The 19673-nt window shown below is 52.6% G+C and overlaps 1 protein-coding gene across 2 annotated transcripts in view; it reads right to left on the bottom strand.

Moving 5' to 3' along the window:
* Positions 1-253: 253 nt before the first annotated feature.
* LOC116950555 (protein kinase C iota type) overlaps positions 254-19673 on the bottom strand; it is a 75617-nt gene continuing 56197 nt past the window's right edge. For both annotated transcript variants that reach the window (XM_032968432.2, XM_032968433.2), the window contains 4 exons: positions 16042-16121; positions 13066-13155; positions 10087-10202; positions 254-9411 (listed from right to left, as the gene is read on the bottom strand). In XM_032968432.2, coding sequence (XP_032824323.1) covers positions 9324-9411; positions 10087-10202; positions 13066-13155; positions 16042-16121 — 374 coding nt within the window. In that variant the 3' untranslated portion in view covers positions 254-9323. The remainder of the gene's footprint in view (positions 9412-10086; positions 10203-13065; positions 13156-16041; positions 16122-19673) is intronic.

The following is a 19673-nucleotide window of genomic DNA, read 5'->3' as shown; positions in this document are numbered from 1 at the left end:
AAGATGTTCAAACACCAAATATAAAACTTTGGCAAGGCATCAAGTCTGCATTAACCACAGAGTACGTGTAGTGAACATGCAAACAAACATTGCTCTGATAATATCTGCATTGTCATTGAAACTGATTGGCCTACACCAGAGACAAAATCAAACTCTATTTAACTTGCAAGCTCCTCGCTTCAGCTTGTCTTCATCGATTACAAAATCTCCTACTCCACAGGATAAAACAAAAAACCAAACAATAACGAAATAATAAAAAATTGATTGTTTTTAATTCCATAATTTCTATGTAGTGTCTTCCGTCGTACAAAACAAGAAATCGGCATAAAATACAGTTAGTGTTGAGAACGGGTGCTGGAACACGCACGCACACACAACACATATGCATAAAGAGGTTAGTCAGCAGTGCCGCAAGGTGTGTGGAGAGAATGTGTTGTCTTCCAGCACGCAGTAGTTTTCATCGAAAGTTATTATACTTTCTAGCGCATTACATTTGTGTTTTTTTTAATATATAATCCCTTGACCACCCCTTGCGTATACGTGTATGTCATCGCGTTTTTTTTATCCTTGCAAAAGCGTAACCAAGTGGTCTCGAAGTCTCCTACTCTAAAGCTACTATGGGGACCGCATGGTGAACTGGCAGCTTCCCTCCCTTCCCTTAATCCCACCACGAAGACAAAGATCCCCCGTGTAGCCTTCACAGACTCTTGGGGCAAGTGCTGTTAGCGAGCACCTATGAAGGCCGGCACGGCACACGAGGGGTGGATTTCCAGCACCACGCACAGCCGCCTTTGTTTCTCCGGTGGCGAATTTTACTACACACCTCACCAGGTACTCATTTGAGGCTGAGTCGATCGAGGTGAGCCCAGGACCAGTTCAGATAATCGCCACCGGTGTTGGCCGTGAGCGGGAATCGAACTCGGCTCACCATGTTCGGGGGCAGCACGCGAACCGCTGCATCACCGCTCCCACCACGCTCAATCAGCCACTAGCACCGCCTACTGTGAGCCCCACACACTTTTACACAGCCACGCCCACTCCATCGCCATCCCCGCCCACCGCTGATGCAGACCCGGCCACCACCGGGGTCACGGTCAGTTGGGCAAGAGACCAAAACATTTGAAAAACGACTTAAAGCTTTCGTGACTGCAGGAATTCATATTCTTTGGGTCTTTCGGTAAAGCCACGTAGATAGAAAAAATATACAAATATCACGACATTTCGATCGTAACGCAAGCAATCGTCATCAGGTGAAAAAAATATCAAGAGAGCTGCCGAGGCAGGATGTCCTAACCATGTCATAACATCCTGCCTCGGCAGCTCTTGCGATTTTTTCACCTGATGACGATTGCGTGCGCTACGATTGAAACATCGTGATATTTGTATTATTTTTTTCTATCTACGTGGCTTTACCGAAAGACCCAAAGAATATTTGAAAATCGGTGACAAAAAAATCAAGACTTGTGTTTCCCCCCCCCGCCCCCCCCGCTAAAATCTTCTGGATATCCCGGGCAGACGTTCTGAAACTGCCGAGGCTGTTCCAGCCCAACTGGGACGCTCGGGTAGTTGTCAGCTATCCCACTTTTAATAACCATCGGATACTCAGAAACTCCAGTCCCCTCTTCCCACCGTTGTTTTGGCTATTTCTAGTTGCCAATCGTCTTGTCTGTCGAAATGAATATGAACCTGGGTGTTACGGCATACACCCGTGATTGGGGTTGGTGGATCACACACAGACCATTCCGCGTGTATGTGTGCTCTTTACATGGCTGCAGGCCTGCGGGATGGTCCCAGAGTACAGCTAGTAGGTTGCTGCTGACTTATCTGTTTGGAATTGAGTGTTTCAGCCCGTGTGGGTTTTATCCATTTGGTCAAGTGTCTATCCACGAGGCCATCACGGGATTAGCCAAAGCACATAGGCCCTTCCGAAAACGCATCTTAAAATTCAAGAGAGGCTTGTGCTGGGTAAATACAGACCCACTCATTTCAATAATGACAACTGTTCACTTATCGACCGCCGCACGCAACAGGTAATGTGGTACAACGCCATTACTGCGATGACGATGTGATATGATGGATGCGGCTGTGAAGACAGGTAAACGTGGAAACCTACACCGGAATCCATGGAGTTTGTGCAGCCCCGAACATTACAGACTATGGGCCCTCTGGGCTCCCAGTGCTATTTAGTTAAATACAGCTCAGGATTTGCCCGACTCCGCTCCTCCTCCCTTAACCGCCGCGACGCGGCCGTCGAACCACAAGAACAAAAAAATTGTTCCGAGCGAAAGCGCCCTCGGTTCAGGCTCAACGCAAATGCAGTCCACACCATGGCACGTGTTCGGAATAGGCGGGCTGTGTTCCGAATGCGCGTGCACCCACGCACGCACCCACCCACGCACCCACCCACGCCCACACGTGTACACACACGTGAGCGACACGTGTGGCGATACAATTGTCCGACTGCACGACGAGACACCCGATCGATGTCCTTTCAGGGCCGTTCTATGAACGCGACCCGGACCCCGGTATTGAAGTCGCACGGTCGCTGCTGTCGCACAGCACCGGTGTCAATGAGGCGCCACGGGGGCTAGGAGATGTTAACTACCTCGCCTGGTCTCCAGGAGGTCGTGGGTTCGATCCCCACCGACGCCTGCTGTATATTTGGAGTTTGTGGTGTATCTCTCTATCTCTCATCATCACCACGGTGGATAGATGTTAACTACCTCGCCTGGTATACAGGATGTCGTGGGTTCGATCCTGACCCTGAGGCCTGCTGTATATGTGGAGTTTGCGGTGTCTCTCTCTTTTCCCGTGGTCGCGTGGATTTTTCTATGGATTCCTCCAGGTTTTCCCCTCCACATTAAGAATCAACATCACGCGTATAGAGTATTTGGCTGCTATACATCTCTATATGATGATAAGCCACTTCGTTGAGCTGGCATTTGTGATAGCCAGGTCCGCTTATGAAAAAAGCTATATATAGCTCAGTGGGCCTTATCTGGTAAATTAAAAATAGTTTATGATTTTAGTTTTAAGCCTGGAGCGTTGGGCGACTGGATGGAGCTGTAATCTTAGCCAATCAAAGTGGGCGGTTCACCTGTCGCAATACTAACCAATGAGATTACTCGATCCATGGATTGGTTTGGCAATGAATGGGCGCAGCGATGTAACCCCCTCGATTATTTTGGGATTGGTTATTTAAAAAAAATGACATTTTTACATTGTAGTCAGATTGACTGCGAACATAATCGATATATTGCCTCGATTGAGGTTCTGCAAGATCATACATGACCGATCGGCGACCTGCGATTTCGTGGGCTGTCACCGTATTACGTGCGAGCGGCAGGGCATACCGTCGAAAACCAATTCCGTTTCAGCGTCGCAACATTTTGCTTAAAGTTTTAACATCGACTGGGCCGTGCCGAGCCCCCTACGACCTCCCCCCACCCACCCGCACCAACCACAAGGGTTGCCCCAGCTTCACAACCCTGTGACGATCAACCAATGGTGGCGCGGTCGGACACACAGCCGTCGCCGCCGCGCACGTGACCGCTTCGGCGATGCGATCGATGTCCGACGCGGCGGCGACGGGAGCAGGAGCAGCAGCAGCGACAACAAACACGTCAAACAAGCGCGGAGGCAAGCCCCCCACCCCCCTCGTTTATACACAAACCGCGCGCGAGAAGCTGCCCAAAGTTTAGCGACCGCTAAAACGTCCCCACCCTCCCCAGAGAGCTGGCAAATAAAACTTTGAACAGAAAATGTGCGTTTCGTTCGTTGAGATTTTGCGACCGATATCGTCACTTTGGTTTCATTCGTCTCGTTCATTGTTGAGAATCGCCACGGCTGAGGTTTTTTATGGATGGGCAGGAGTGCTTTTTTTCTTCGCAGTATCTTCAACATCAAACCCAAGGGGCTCGTACCGGTGGTTCCGACATGACTCGTGTGTGCGCGAGCGTGTCATTCCGAGTGCTTGACTTCAGTGTCGCGCGCTCCACAGCGAAGGATGCCGGCCCGACACCCCCAAATATGAAAAGACGCAAACGCCGCCAAAGTACGACGGAAATCTCAATTCAATCACGCGTAGTTTAGTGTCTGTTAGCAAATGGCCTCGCTAGTTAGTGGCGATAATTACACAGTTTACAGCAGCATAGTAACCCTCCCCCAGTAGTGTTTTCATCGTTTCGTCATAATTGGGAATCATCTGCACGGCGTTGTCTGTTGCGAGATGGCCGCCAAGGTGGCGAAATGTTAACCACCTCGCCTGGTATACAGGAGCTCGTGGGTTCGATCCTGACCCTGACGCCTGCTGTATTTTTGGAGTTTGCATGATCTCCATGTGGTCGCGTCCTCTGGGCTTTTGGCTGCTATAAATGTCCACGTGATAAGCCACCGAGGTTGAGCAATCATTTGTGGCCAGGTCGCTTCTGAAAAAAGAGCCACATTGCTCAGTGTGGCCTTACCTGGTAAAATAAAAGATAGTTTTTAGTTTATCCCTGAGGCCGCCTTTAAAGTTTGCTTGGGGTGACCAATGGTGCGAACTGGCGAATGCCAATGATGACATTCTCCGATCGGTTTATCTCTGGACCACAAACGGCGCGCGATGGCAAGCCCACCGCGGTGGCTTCTCACGAGAATGACGTTGTTGAAGAAGGGGGGGGGGGTTACTGTCAGCGTGCTCCATGGAGAACGTCGCTTGGGCACGGGGAAGTCGAACCGAACGTGATACCAAACATCCCGCGGGTCATGAGAATAGGAAGCGTGTTCTTACGCAACGGGGCGGTTTACAGATGCCAAATCTTTGTCTGGGCACGGTTAACGCCGCCCACGGGTAGACACGAGAAGCATTTGCCACCCCAGGTGACCCCAACTTAGACCACCCCCCCCCCCCCCCCTTGGCTCGTGGGCCAAGGTCTCGCCGAATAGCTTCTATTTGGACAATCCAGGAGCGAGTTGCCAGATTATTCTGGTTTTTGTTTTAAGTGGACGACCTCTTTTTTTTGTGGGGGGGGGGGGGGGAGGCGCATCTTGTAAATCCCGCACGGCGGACATCACTTTGTATGTGCGTCTGTTGAATTTCCTTCGCACCGTGCGTAGCCAACCGTGCTAATCGTCAAAGGCGCTTTAAACTGGACAACAGCAACGGAAACAACAGCAACAGCAGCTGCCCCCTAACGGGGCCTCAACCATTCCACATCAGTGTACCCGCGAAAGCCGAACTCGACTCGGATTTAAATTTGCGTTCTTTCACTTGTCGACGCCACCACTCATCCTTATGGCCGCGCGAACCTCGCGTCTGCGTGCGGCAAGTTCAAGTGTCGAGCTTAAAACGACAGAATTCAACTCTTGAACGTGAACGGTTATCGCACCGATTTCCATTCGCTCCGTAGCTGCTTCTTCGCCGTTTTTTTTGCTTTTGTAATTTTGCCGAACCAAGGGTCGGTCACACCTTGCAAAAGAGAGAGACCAATAAACCCTGGAAATGTCTCTCTCACTCGCTCTCTCACTCGAGTTCTCTCCCGAGATAAACAAAATAAAACTCGGAACTCGCAACTCGAGAGCTCGCTCCATCGCTCGCTAGGGAAGGGAGGAAGGGAGCAGCAATGTCAAGCGAGTGGTCATCACCTCGGTGGTTAACGGTCAGACACGAGTGAGGAGTGCGACAGAGAGACAGCATGCCGCCGAACCGAGCGATGTGGCAGTTCCAGCCGAGAATTTCTCAGACCGTGGTCCCCCCCGCCGTCCCCACCCCACCGAACTCCCCACATCCCACACTCCACACACGCCGGCCGGCGCTGGAGAATAAAAAATATACTGTCGTTTTACATTTGTCTTAAATTGATCGCGTTTTGCCGACGTCTTAACCGCGATAATAATAATATCTCCTTATAGTACATTTGGTAAATAAATCCCGACACCGCGTGGTTAACTTGTGCAATGAGGCCCGACTTAAATGCGTCTAGTGTTTCGCGTTTTTGTCTCCATCGTCTCTTCTGCCCCCCCCCACACCAACTCGCCGCCTACGGGGCACCGGACCAGGAGTCAAAGGATGGAAGAAAGGGGCGGCGGCGGCGGCGGCAGCAGCTGTGGGGGCACTGGTTGACACCCTCAACCCTGAAATAACCGGGTTCGATTCCGGCCAACTTTGCACAGAGAGAAAGACCAAAGTAAAAATGTACAACTGGTAAGCGATCTGCTTCACTGCCCAGCGAGGGAGCCTCCTCCACCGGGGCCCATCATCGAAGACACGGAAGAGGACAACGTGCTCGGGTGAGACTCAGCCCTGGAGCGACCGCTCTGACCAGGGGCAGTCGCTCCAGGGCTGAGCTACCCTCATCTCTGCAGTGGGTGAGGAAGGGGCCACGATGATGGCACGGGTAACTAGAGGGGTAAAATTAATGGCCGAGGTACGGAGAAACAAACTCTTCTCCCAAACCCCACCACCACCCCCAACGTACAGCCGTGTCTAGACATGTGTTCTACATCCCCACCCCCGACCTACAGTCATCTCCAAGAGGTCACGATGGACTTCATATTACATTTGACGATTTCCGCAACCTCCGTGCCAAAATCGTAGCCCGATGAATGACCGGTGTCGGGGGAAAGTTGGAAAAGTGGCGGCAGCAGTGGTGCACCGTGGCTGGCACGAGTCACGGTGCAGGGAATGAAATGCCCCCCCCCACCCCCCTACATGCCCGCGGGGCCCGGTGCAATTGCACCACCTGCACCATCAATAGCTACACCGCTGGACTAACGAGGAACAGGCTTGATGTGCTGTCATTTTAAACACAGGTTTGCACGCGTTTTTGCCGATTTACGCTCTCGTGTGCTCACGCACGCACACACACACACACTCGCTCGCACACACTCGCTCACACACACCCGCGTGCGTTCACTCTCACAGACAAAGGGGCTTGCCGTATAGCCTTCAACAGGCTGTTAGGGCAAGTGCTGTTAGCGAGCAGCAATAAAGGCTGGCACAGCACACTCGGGGGTGGTCGTGTGGCCAACATCACGCCCGGCCGCCTTTGTCTCTCCAGCACTGATGTTTACACAGTGGTGCTCGTTTAAGGCTCAGTCGACCTAGGGGAGGACCCAGGACCAGTTCAATTATTCGCCACCGTTGGTGGCCTCGAGCGGGAATGCAACTCGGGTCGCCGGGTTTCATGGCGCGGCTCTTAGCACGCTGCTGCCACTGCTCCCCGACAAAGCACACCGACTCACACACACACTCACACACACTCATTCACACTCGTACACACACTCGTACACACACTCACTCACTCAAACTCACTCACACTCACTCACTCACACTCACTCACACTCACTCACACTCATACACAGACTCACACTCACTCACACTCACTCACACACACTCACTCACACACACTCACTCACACTCATACACACACATACACTCGCACACACAATCACTCACACTCAATCACTCACACATACACTCACTCACACACTCATACACACACTCATACACACGCACACACTCACTCACACTCATACACACACTCAAAGACAAAGATCCCCCATATAGCCTTAACAGACTGTTGGGGCAAGTGCTGTTAGCGAGCACTTATGAAGGCCGGAACGGTACACGAGGGGGTAGGTGGCCAGCACCACGCCCGACCGCCTTTGTCTCCCTAGTGGCAATGTTTACACACCGCACCAGGTACTCATTTAAAGGCTGAGTCAACCTAGGGGAGGCCCGGGACCGGTTCAGATAATCGTCACTGGTGTTGGCCGTGAGCGGGAATAGAACCCGGGTCGCCAGGTTCATAGCGCAGCGTAGCGCTAACCGCTACACTACCGCTCCCCACTATACACAGGCACACACACACCGACTCACACTCACACACACACTCATACACACACACTCACACACACACACTGACTCACACTCACTCACACCGACTCACACACACTCACACTCATACACACTCACTCACACTCACACACACTCATACACATTCACTCATACACACACTCACACTCACACCGACTCACACTCACACACTCATACACACTTACACTCATACACTCACACACACTCACACATGTATACCGACAAAGCCAAAACGAGACAAAGATCTCCCCCACATAGCCTTCTTCAGACTATTGTGGCAAGTGTTGTTAGCGAGCACCTATTAAGACCATCACAGAACACAAGGGGGGTGGGGTGTGGCCAGCACCACACCCAGCTACCCTCATCTCTGCAGTGCCGATGTTCACACAAATGCACTGAATATTTAATTAAGGCCAAGTCAACCTAGAGGAGTCCCAAGACAAGGTTCGGTGACCACACGTCATCGATGTGATCATCGGCCTGTTGTCGAGCCCACGTTACACGGTGTGTGGTGGAACGCGTTGACCGCCGGCACCACCGCTCTGCACTCATATATATGTATGTGTGCTCTCAAACAAACCATAACATTCACACACATACATACACACAAACAACAAATACAACAAACATCCCCGTGTCGCCTACCAAGGCTGTTTGCGAGCACCTACGAAGGCTCGCACAGCACACGAGGAAGGTGATTGGCCAGCACCGCGCCGGGCCGTCTTTGTTTCCCCAGTGCTGATGTTTTGTTACACACTGCACCAGGTACTCATGAAGGCTGAGTTGACCTAAGGAAAGGCGCAGGACCGGTTCTGGATATTTGACCCAATTGGCCGTGAGAGTGCGTAATCGAACTCGGGTCGCCGAGTTCCTAGCGCGGTCGCGCTAACCACTGCGCCACCACTCTACGCTACACACGTACCCACGCATCGCTCGCACGCACATGCACACTTCGACACACGCTCGCTCGGTCACATCGGCATCACTCATCGCAATCAGGCTGCGGGAGAGAGAGAGAAACGCCTTCCAGCTTCACATCCCCTCCACGTATCAAAGTGGAACATTCCAAGGTAGCCCACCGCACCCAACGTCCACGGGAGACTTCGCAGGAGGTAACTTGCAGGGTGGAATGTACCATTGAAGTATAACTGAACGGCAAGGGGGCGGACGAGGTGGGGGGGGGTATGGCAAAGCGTTGGGAGAAGTGGCATCACCCTGTCGTGAGTTTCGCTGCATCCGTCACTAGCGGTGCACACAGCACCGGTTACAAATCTGGGAGATTCCAAACAGCAGGAGGTGGGGGGGGAGGTGTTGAGCGCGTGACAACCTGGAATGTACAACTGCATTGTCGGCAGACGTGGGGGGATTCCGGCCTCCTGTGGCACAGCTGATTGGTGGAGTGCGGCTAGAGGTGAGATTGGATGGTAGGCCTGGAGGACAAGGAGGTGGACGAGGAGGAAGAGGCTCAGACGCACTCCTCGGTGGACATGAGCAGGGGGTTGATGTACTCGAAGCCCTCGAACTCTGTCTGGTCAATCTTTTGCAGTACGCTCCTGGGCACAGACACACCGGGAGGGAGGGGGGGGGGGGGGAAGGGGCGGTCAGGGGTCAGGGTCGGCAGGTGCAGCGATAGGGTGAGGGTCACAGGAGGTTCACGGTCAACGTTGGGTTTGGGGAAGGGAGCGGCGGCGACCGGCGGTGTTGAAGCCGGGGTAGGGTTGGGGGGTTGACGATGGGGTGACCGTTGGGAGGTTCAGCAAGTGGCTCATGTAAAGATCAATGCTGCGTCAGGAAAGCCTCCACCACCTGGCACAGCCGAACAAATGAAATGGTCACGTGCACACGCAAGCGCTTAACACGCGCCCCCCCCCCCATTGGTGTCATTTCGGCTCGCTTGCCGGTGAGCAGAGACGAGCAAAAGCTCACAAACTTATCGATTGGATACATTTATCCACTGTACATTAGCTAGGCCGTGGGGAGTGGGCGGTACGAGCTAGCGGTGGGGATAGCAGAGAAGGGGGGACGACGCTGTGGCTGCTATCACACTGAGTGGGTTTGTGGGTTGATCAGAAGGTATGGGCTTACAGTGGTGATAGCAGGGACACTGCGGCTTTGGCTGCTACCACACTGACTGGGCTGGGCCCTGGCTTGAGTGGGGGGGAGGCGAGTGGGCTGGCGGTGGGGGTAGGAGGGACGGAGGTTGGTGGACGCCGGGCGGCGCTGCTCACTCGTCGTCGGGGGTGAAGTGCACGGGCTCCGTGGTGAACTGGCTGTCAAAGTTGTCGAGGCCAAAGTCTCCCGCAATGTGAGGCTTGAAGGGAGGAATCACCTGCTTCTGTTCCAGCTGGTGGGGGATCGGGGGTGGGGGAGCGCAAGGAGAGCGGCGAGGGAGGTCAGTGGGCAGAGGCACGGATATTGGACTTCAGCAGGAACGTGAACACGTATCGGCGTAAACTGAGCTCCCACCCGCCCTCTGTGAGTGTCTGTGTAAGTCTGTGAGTGTCTGTGTAAGTCTGTGTAAGTCTGAGTGTCTGTGTAAGTCTGTGAGTGTCTGTGTAAGTTTGTGTAAGTCTGAGTGTCTGTGTAAGTCTGTGAGTGTCTGTGTAAGTCTGTGTAAGTCTGAGTGTCTGTGTAAGTCTGTGAGTGTCTGTGTAAGTTTGTGTAAGTCTGAGTGTCTGTGTAAGTCTGTGAGTGTCTGTGTAAGTCTGTGTAAGTCTGAGTGTCTGTGTAAGTCTGTGTAAGTCTATGAGTGTCTGTGTAAGTCTGTGTGTGTCTGTGTAAGTCTGTGAGTGTCTGTGTAAGTCTGTGAGTGTCTGTGTAAGTCTGTGAGTGTCTGTGTAAGTCTGTGTCTGTGTAAGTCTGTGAGTGTCTGTGTAAGTCTGTGAGTGTCTGTGTAAGTCTGTGTAAGTATGTTAGCGTCTGTGAAAGTATGTTAGAATCTGTGAAAGTCTGTGTCTGTGTAAGTCTGTGAGTGTTTGTGTAAGTCTGTGAGTGTCTGTGTAAGTGTGTAAGTCTGTGAGTGTCTGTGTAAGTCTGAGTGTCTGTGTAAGTCTGCGAGTGTCCGTGTAAGTCTGAGTGTCTGTGAGTGTCTGTGTAAGTCTGAGTGTCTGTGTACGTTTGAGTGTCTGTGTAAGTCTGTGAGTGTCTGTGTAAGTCTGTGAGTGTCTGTGAGTGTCTGAGTGTCTGTGAGTGTCTCAGTGTCTGTGTAAGTCTGTGAGTGTCTATGAGTGTCTGTGTAAGTCTGTGAGTGTCTGTGCGTGTCTGTGTAAGTCTGTGTAAGTCTATGAGTGTCTGTGTAAGTCTGTGTGTGTCTGTGTAAGTCTGTGAGTGTCTGTGTAAGTCTGTGAGTGTCTGTGTAAGTCTGTGAGTGTCTGAGTAAGTCTGTGAGTGTTGGTGTAAGTCTATGAGTGTCTGTGTAAGTCTGTGTGTCTGTGTATCTGTGAGTGTCTGTGCAAATCTGTGAGTATCTGTGTAAGTCTGTGAGTGTCTGTGCGTGTCTGTGTAAGTCTGTGTAAGTCTATGAGTGTCTGTGTAAGTCTGTGTGTGTCAGTGTAAGTCTGTGAGTGTCTGTGTAAGTCTGTGAGTGTCTGTGTAAGTCTGTGAGTGTCTGTATAAGTATGTCTGTGTAAGTCTGTGTGTCTGTGTATCTGTGAGTGTCTGTGCAAATCTGTGAGTGTCTGTGTAAATCTGTGTCTGTGTAAGTCTGTGAGTATCTGTAAGTGTTTGTGGGTGTCTGTGTAAGTCTGTAAGTGTCTCTGTACACCTGTAAGTGTCTGTGTAAGTCTGAGTGTCTCTGTACACCTGTGAGTGTCTGTGTAAGTCTGAGTGTGTGTAAGTCCGAGTGTCTGTGTAAGTCTGTGTACATCGGTGAGTGTCTGTGTAAATCTGAGTGTCTGTGTAAATCTGTGTCTGTGTAAGTCTGTGAGTGTCTGTAAGTGTCTGTGTTAGTCTGTGAGTGTCTATGAGTGTCTGTGTAAGTCTGTGAGTGTCTGTGTACGTCTGTGAGTGTCTGTGTACACCTGTGAGTGTCTGTGTAAGTCTGTGCGTGTCTGTGTACATCTGTGCGAATATATGTAAGTCTGTGAGTGTGTGTAAATCTGTGAGTGTCTGTGTAAATCTGTGTCTGTGTAAGTCTGTGAGTATCTGTAAGTGTTTGTGAGTGTCTGTGTAAGTCTGTAAGTGTCTGTGTAAGTATGTGAGTGTCTCTGTACACCTGTAAGTGTCTGTGTAAGTCTGAGTGTCTCTGTACACCTGTGAGTGTATGTGTAAGTCTGAGTGTGTGTAAGTCCGAGTGTCTGTGTAAGTCTGTGTACATCGGTGAGTGTCTGTGTAAGTTTGTGTGTGTCTGTGTACATCTGTGATTGTCTGTGGAAGTCTGTGGGTGTCTGTGTAAATCTGAGTGTCTGTGTAAATCTGTGTCTGTGTAAGTCTGTGAGTGTCTGAGTGTCTGTAAGTGTCTGTGTTAGTCTGTGAGTGTCTATGAGTGTCTGTGTAAGTCTGTGAGTGTCTGTGTACGTCTGTGAGTGTCTGTGTACACCTGTGAGTGTCTGTGTAAGTCTGTGTCTGTATAAGTCTGTGAGTGTCTGTGAGTGTCTGTGTAAGTCTGTGAGTGTCTGTGTAAGTCTATGAGTGTCTGTGTAAGTCTGTGAGTGTCTGTGCAAATCTGTGATTGTCTGTGGAAGTCTGTGCGTGTCTGTGTACATCTGTGCGTATATATGTAAGTCTGTGAGTGTCTGTGTAAATCTGAGTGTCTGTGTAAATCTGCGTCTCTGTAAGTCTGTGAGTGTCTGTGTACGTCTGTGAGTGTCTATGAGTGTCTGTGTAAGTCTGTGAGTGTATGTGTAAATCTGTGAGTGTCTGTGTAAGTCTGTGAGTGTCTATGAGTGTCTGTGTAAGTCTGTGAGTGTCTGTGCAAGTCTGTGAGTGTCTGTGTACACCTGTGCGTGTCTGTGTACACCTGTGAGTGTCTGTGAGTGTCTGTGTAAGTCTGAGTGTGTGTGAAAGTCCGAGTGTCTGTGTAAGTCTGTGTACATCGGTGAGTGTCTGTGTAAGTTTGTGTGTGTCTGTGTACATCTGTGATTGTCTGTGGAAGTCTGTGCGTGTCTGTGTACATCTGTGTGTATATATGCAAGTCTGTCCGAGTGTCTGTGCGAGTGTGTGATAAGTGGGACATGTGCAGAGAGACAGAGAGAGAGAGAGAGACGCACCATGTCCCACGCAATCGTGCGGAAGAACGCGTGGCTCTGAATATCAGCGAAACCCGTCTGGGGATGACAGCCAAGTCTCTCCCGGGGGTCCTGAGCACACGGACACAGGGAGATAGACATACACACATACGGAGATAGACACACAAACGGAGATAGACACAAACACACTCAAAGATAGAAACATACACACATGGAGTTAGACAACAACAACCGCCATTCGCCACTAAATGGCGGTAACGTCACCACGACGCTTGTGCCAGGCTATGTGCACGTTGAGGCCACGTGAAGTGTCGAACGCCCGCTGGCAGGAGGTCACGGGGCAGACCCAGGTGCCACGGGTCGACTGACTGAGATGACTGGCTGATGCACCACCTGTGCCCCCTACTGTGCCAACTTGCTGTGCTTTAGCCACCCGGCGCTCCGCTCGTTGTTGTGAGCGTCGCTCCTCCCCCCTCCATTGTTGTTGGAGGGCGACTGCCTCCAACTGCCCAGTAGCGTCATTAACGAGCCTCCTCCAGAGGCCGATCTTGACACCGCTGGTACCAGTCATCGGCAAGTCCACTCAGCTCCACATCCTCCTGTACCACATCACTCCAGTTATTCTCTAGCCCGTGCCACGCCCGTTTAGCCCCCTCGATCCGGCCGAACAAAAGCTATTTAGGCATGCGGTGATTGGGCATGCGGGCTACATGACCCAGCCAACGCAGCCTTGCCTGCCGGAGGAGCTCACCGATGGGACTTTGTCCAGATCTTTCAAGGATTTGTGAGCCCCTCACACAATCCAGCCTGGTTAAACCCAGGATGGATCGTAGGCAGGCCAGCCTAAATGTTTGTGACCGGCGAAGATGTTCCATTAGGGGGGTACACGTTTCGCAAGCGTAAAGAATAGAGGGAATTAATGTGGCCAAGAAGACCTGAAGCTTCGTGCGGAGCGACAGACCAGGTAGCTTCCACGCAGCGTTACGCAACCGATGAAAAGATAATGCCGCTCGACTAATTCGGAGTGAGACCTCTGCTGTTAAACCGGGGCCGGTCATAAGCATACTGCCCAGGTATTGGAAATTCTCCACTCTCTCCACAACTGCCCTATCACCAATTGGGAGTTGTGTGGGTGGATTGTCCGATGGTATAAAATACCCAGGCAGGTGCTTAGTTTTGGTGGGGCTGATGGTAAGGCCCCACCTCTTAGTGGCAAGCTTCAGGTTCAGCAGTAGCGCATCCAACTCCTCCTCTGAGTGAGCAGCAATTACCAGATCATCGGCATACGTAACATGGTTGAGCAATAGGGAGCCATCCCTTGACCACACCCGGGCATCGATCAGCCTCCCATTGTATCTGTATCAGATAGAAATTCCTGCGGTACAGCTACTGAAGGCTTCACGAACTACGTGGTCGAAATAGATGTAAAATATTGTGGGAGCTAGAGGACGTCCCTGTTGCACCCCAAGGTGTACAGGGAATGGCTCCGACTCCCGGCCACGTCGTTTTACTCGGGCCCGCTCACCATCATGAAGGTCCTTAATGATCGTGAGCAGAGTGTCAGGGACTCCGAAAGCACGAAGAACAACCCAGAGCCCAGGCCTACTGATGGAATCATAGGCCTTGACCAGGTCAATAAAGCAGAGATGTAGGTCTTGTTGGAATTCCCTACACCTCTGCTGTAGCAGACGGAGTAGTCAGGGACGATGCCAACCCCAGCCGCAAGCGATTAATTTAATCAGCTAGCTGAGATCATGCCACTATGAGTTTGAATGGGGTCCTGGGTGTACACCCACCACCGGAGTGGAGGAATGGCAGGCGCATCTTACAGATGACAAGTCGATGGTCAGTGGGCAGATCAGCTCCATGGTAGGTTCTGGTGTCAAGGACATGAACCCGCATCCGCTGTTCCATCACTATGTAGTCCAGCAAATGTTCTTGCTTGGACCCGGCATGCATCCATGATGTTGTGTGGATGCGCCGATGCCGGAACAGCGTGCTGGTAATTACAAGCCCATGGGCTGCACAAAAATCTAGCAACCTCCTGCTGTTGTTATTGAGCTGATCTGGCCCATGCCTTCCAATAACTCCAGACCAGGTGCCAGCATCTTGACCAACTCGGGCAATGAAGTCACCCAACAAGATGACTCTATCCCGAGGGGCCCACTTTAGCTCGCACCTGTGACAGGAGGTCATAGAAGGCATCTGACTCATCGGTCTTGCCTGCATCCCTCCAAGGATGTTCATCTTCGGTGGGGGCATAAGTAACCACGACCACCACTCCTCGCCTCTGGTTGATGGGAAGGCAAGTCCAAAGTAGCCTGGGGCTTACAGCTTCCCACACCTCACTGCCATGCTCCCACACCCCCTTCAATCTTTTCTTCAGAAGAAGAGCCACTCCCTGTTGTTTGGCAGACTCCTGCCCCGAGAAGAGGACTGTCCACCCCTCATGGTGGCAGGAGCCAGAGCCGGGCCACCGGACCTCAAGAAAGTCCAGAGATCCACCTATGCTCCCCACTGTGCCAACTGGCTGTGTTTTAGCCATCCTGCGCTAAGCTCGTTGTTGTGAGCATCCCTCCCACAGAAACACATACACACAAAGACAAATATCCCCATATAGCCTTAACAGACTGTTGGGGCAAGTGCTGTTAATGAGCACCTATCAAGGCCAGAACGGTACTTGAGGGGGTGGGTGGCCAGCACCACGCCGGGCCGCCTTTGTCTCCCCAGTGGCGATGTTTACACACCGCACCAGGTACTAATTTGAGGCTGGGTCGATCTACGGGAGGCCCAGGACCGGTTCAGATAATCGTCACTGGTGTTGGCCGTGAGCGGATACCGAACTCGGGTCACCGACTTGAAGCGCAGGGCGCTAACCGCGACACAACCGCTCCCCACCTAAACACACCAGCACACACCCACAGACACCCACAGACACACACACACCCAACAGACACGCACACAGAAACACGCGCGGCAAGCTGGCATCTCCCGCACCTTGTCGAGGAATCCCTTGAGCACGTTGGCCGCCTTCACCGAGAGGGACCTCGGGATCCTGATCTGCTTCTCCAGAATCACTGTACCAACGAGAGAGAGGGGGGCCCATGGCACGACGCGTCGCCATTAGTCTCCTGGCACTAGCCGGGGCACCGCCGCTGGGCCTGGGGCTGGCCTGCCACCCCCCGCCCCGCGCTCCCCATTGAAGGGCCGTGGGTCCCTCCGCCTAGCGACCGCTCCGGGCCTCGAGTGGCCACGTTATAACCCAATCCCCCTCCTTCACTGCTCTTTCTGCGGCGGCGGCGGCGTCGTCGTTATCCAAATGACCGCGCGGGTTGTTGCTTTGCAGAGAGCGTTCCTCGAATGCGCACAGTGGAGTGCCCGGGGAATTATGCGGACGGACATACCGCGTGTCGTGTATATTGTGGGTGGGGTGGGGGGGGAGAGGTGGGGGGTGGTGGGGGGCGAATGACCCCATAAATATATTAGAAATAAATTGGATGTTCACCACCCATACGCACAACCACCATTCGCCACTAAGTGGCGGTGACGTCACCACAGCGCCTGTGCCAAGCCAGGTGCACTTTGAGGCCACGTGAAGTGTCGAAGGCTCACTGATAGTGAGGTCATGGGATAGGCCCAGGTGCCATGGGTTGACTGACTTGCAGATGTACCAGCTGTGCCCCCTACTGTGCCAACACATATACACGTAATCACAAGTTCAAAACTAGCATGCGCATTGACATGTACATTCAAACACATGCTTGTACACGCTTACACAAACACTTGCAAAGACAAAGATCCCCCATGTAGCCTTAACAGACCGTCAGCAAGTGCTGTTAGTGAGCACCTATGAAGGCCGGCATGGTAAGCATGGGGGTTGGGTGGCCAGCACCACGCCCAGTGACAATGTTTACACACCGCACCAGATACTTATTTGAGGTTGAGTCGACCTAGGGGAGGCCCAGGACCAGTCCAAATAATCGTCACCGGTGTTGACCGTGAGCGGGAATCGAACTCGGGTCTCCGGGTCCGTAGTGCAGCGCGCTAACCGCTACGCTACCACCGTTCCCCGTAGTCTCACACACGTGCACTGACACACACACAATTGCTCACGCAGGCACGTTAGTAGAGAACGGCAAAACGCCGTATGTTGTGTGGCGTTCACAGGTCGCAATGTGCAGCACAGCAGCGCCGAGCCACACCACCCAGCCACACCACTCAACGACACACGCGCGTGCCGCACATTCTAATCGTCAACACCACAACAACACCACGGCAACACAACACACGTGGGGCGTAAAGCAATAGAATGCACCGCTCTGCCTGCCTGGTGCCAACACTGATGCTGTAGGGCAGCGGTTCTTAACCTTCACTGCAGCCTTGCACCCCTTTGGTTCTCAATCGTAAAAAAATGTACGATATTAATAAATACAGAGGGGTTTGATGGAAAAAAGTAGCTGTTGTACTTACGTGCCCGTGCTTAATTTGTGTTTTCAATTATTTACCTTCTAAAAAAAAAAAAAATCTGGCCATGTCTCACACCCCCAGAAAGGGCATCTCGAACCCCCAGGGGGTGAGTGTTGCACCCCAGGTTAAGAAGAACCACTGGTGGAGGGGGTTTAGGCAATCCACGCCACGTGTTGAAGCGGAGGGAAACGGCGTTCGTGTAAATTTACGAACGCCGACATCCCCCGAAAACTGCCGTCAGGGAGAGCCGAGATCGGCAGCGGCGCCAGCGGGCAGGCTCCACGGCGAAGCCGTCCCAACGTGACGCGCGGTAGTGGCTTCCGGCTCACCGCCCCGCGCCGACGTGAATTACCAACAACACAAGCAACCGCCGTGTCAGTAACAAACAACAAAGCGTCGCCTTTGGAAGGTGCAGGGGGGACAGGAGAGATGGGGGGGGGGGGGGGGCGGAGGCCGTGGGGATGCGAGCGTCGGTGGATTAACGTAGTTAACGGACCGAGGGCCAGGTTCGCTTTGTGAGTAAGGCGCAACCGGCATCGCATGCGGCACGAGAAGCAAGCGACGGGTATCACACTTACGGGAAGGGTGGCGCTACCTTTGTAAACGTGTCCTGGAGAAACCAGCCCACAACAACACACAGCGAGTGCTCGGACGCGCACACACGCACACACACCATGACAAACGCACACGCATGGGATGGGACACACATCCAGACACACGGGACAGAATACTCACAGACACACGGGATAGGACACGCACACACCAGACAGAAGACAGACGTGGGACAGAACACGCAAGGATTGTTGACGCAGAAGAGAGACAAGACACATTGACACACATACACACGCATGGAAAGAAGGAAGGAGAGACAGGAAACAGAGAGAGCATGGCGTGCACCATTTTCCAGGTGGAACAAAAACATTTTTTAGCCGTCAGCCACGGGCGAGCCTCTCCCGCTGTGCTTGCGGGCGGTGCCGCGCGTTGTTTCCACACGACATCCGACGTTTCGCTCCACGCGCTTCAGTTCGGTCACTGAAGCGACCGCCGGTACGTGGAGTGGAACCGTTGCCCCGAGCGGCACCACAACCCGAACACGCAGCGGCACAGCGGCACAGCGGCACAGCCTCACAGCTGCGCCGCCTCAGTCTCACCACAGCCACACAAGAGCACAACCGCGGAAACATGCGCGCAGTTTGGCGATGTCCGACTTCGTGGTGGCCGCGTGGATCGTGGGGGCCGCGTGGATCGTGGGGAGGGACTAACACCGACGCCACTGAGTGGACTCATTGATATGACTTCGTGTTGTTGTTCACGCCTTTTATTTTTATGCCATTTCTTGATTTGTTTAAATTCATGTTTTATTTTCTGCAGGTTTTCATTATTCATAATAATTGTTACAAATAGGATTTAGCCATTATATATATAATTATCGTACAGGGTTGTGAGATGCAATTCCCATGAATTATGCGACATATTTTTTTTTTAGAGCAATGGATTTCGCTGCACTGGCCCTCTGCTGATGACGTGGCCTCCCCATCTCCCCACCCATCACCCCACCCATCCCCCCAGCAACCCATCCCAAGCACTTGCCAGGTTCAACTCTGCTTAGCTCTGGAGATCTGACGAGACAGGGCACACCCCCCACTACCCCCCACAACCCCCACCTCCACCCACCATGTGGCTGTTGATTTAATTTTATACCATGGGTTGCTGAGCATAGGGGCCAAAAAAACGCCAAGAGGCCAGCAACAAACAGCCCCCCCCCCCCCCCACCTAGTGAAGGTGTAACAGAGAATCGGAGATTGAAAAAAAAATGTCAATGTCGTTCTTGAAGTGAGCGCAAGTAGTCGCGTGAACTTGGGGGGAGGGAGGAATTGTAAGCCGGCGATGCGATGGAAACTTTGTTCGCGCAGTGAACATCGCGGTGAACAATTAAACGGAGTGTCCCTGCCAATGACATCCAAAATTCTGGGAAAATTCGCTCAACAAGTCGGGTGGGTGGGCAAGTGAGTGAGTGGGTGGGTGAGTGGGTGAGTGGGTGAGTGAGTGAGTGGGTGAGTGGGTGGGTGGGTGAGTGAGTGGGTGAGTGGGTGGGTGGGTGAGTGAGTCGGTGGGTGAGTGAGTGGATGGGTGAGTGAGTGGGTGGGTGAGTGAGTGGGTGG

Source organism: Petromyzon marinus, chromosome 39, assembly GCF_048934315.1.
Source record: "Petromyzon marinus isolate PM22_M1 ecotype Great Lakes invasive population chromosome 39, UKy_Petmar_22M1.pri1.0, whole genome shotgun sequence".
In the NCBI taxonomy this organism is placed as follows: Eukaryota; Metazoa; Chordata; class Hyperoartia; order Petromyzontiformes; family Petromyzontidae; genus Petromyzon; species Petromyzon marinus.
The sequence above is the reverse complement of the archived record's forward strand: the minus strand, read 5'-3'. Positions and strand labels throughout refer to the sequence as shown.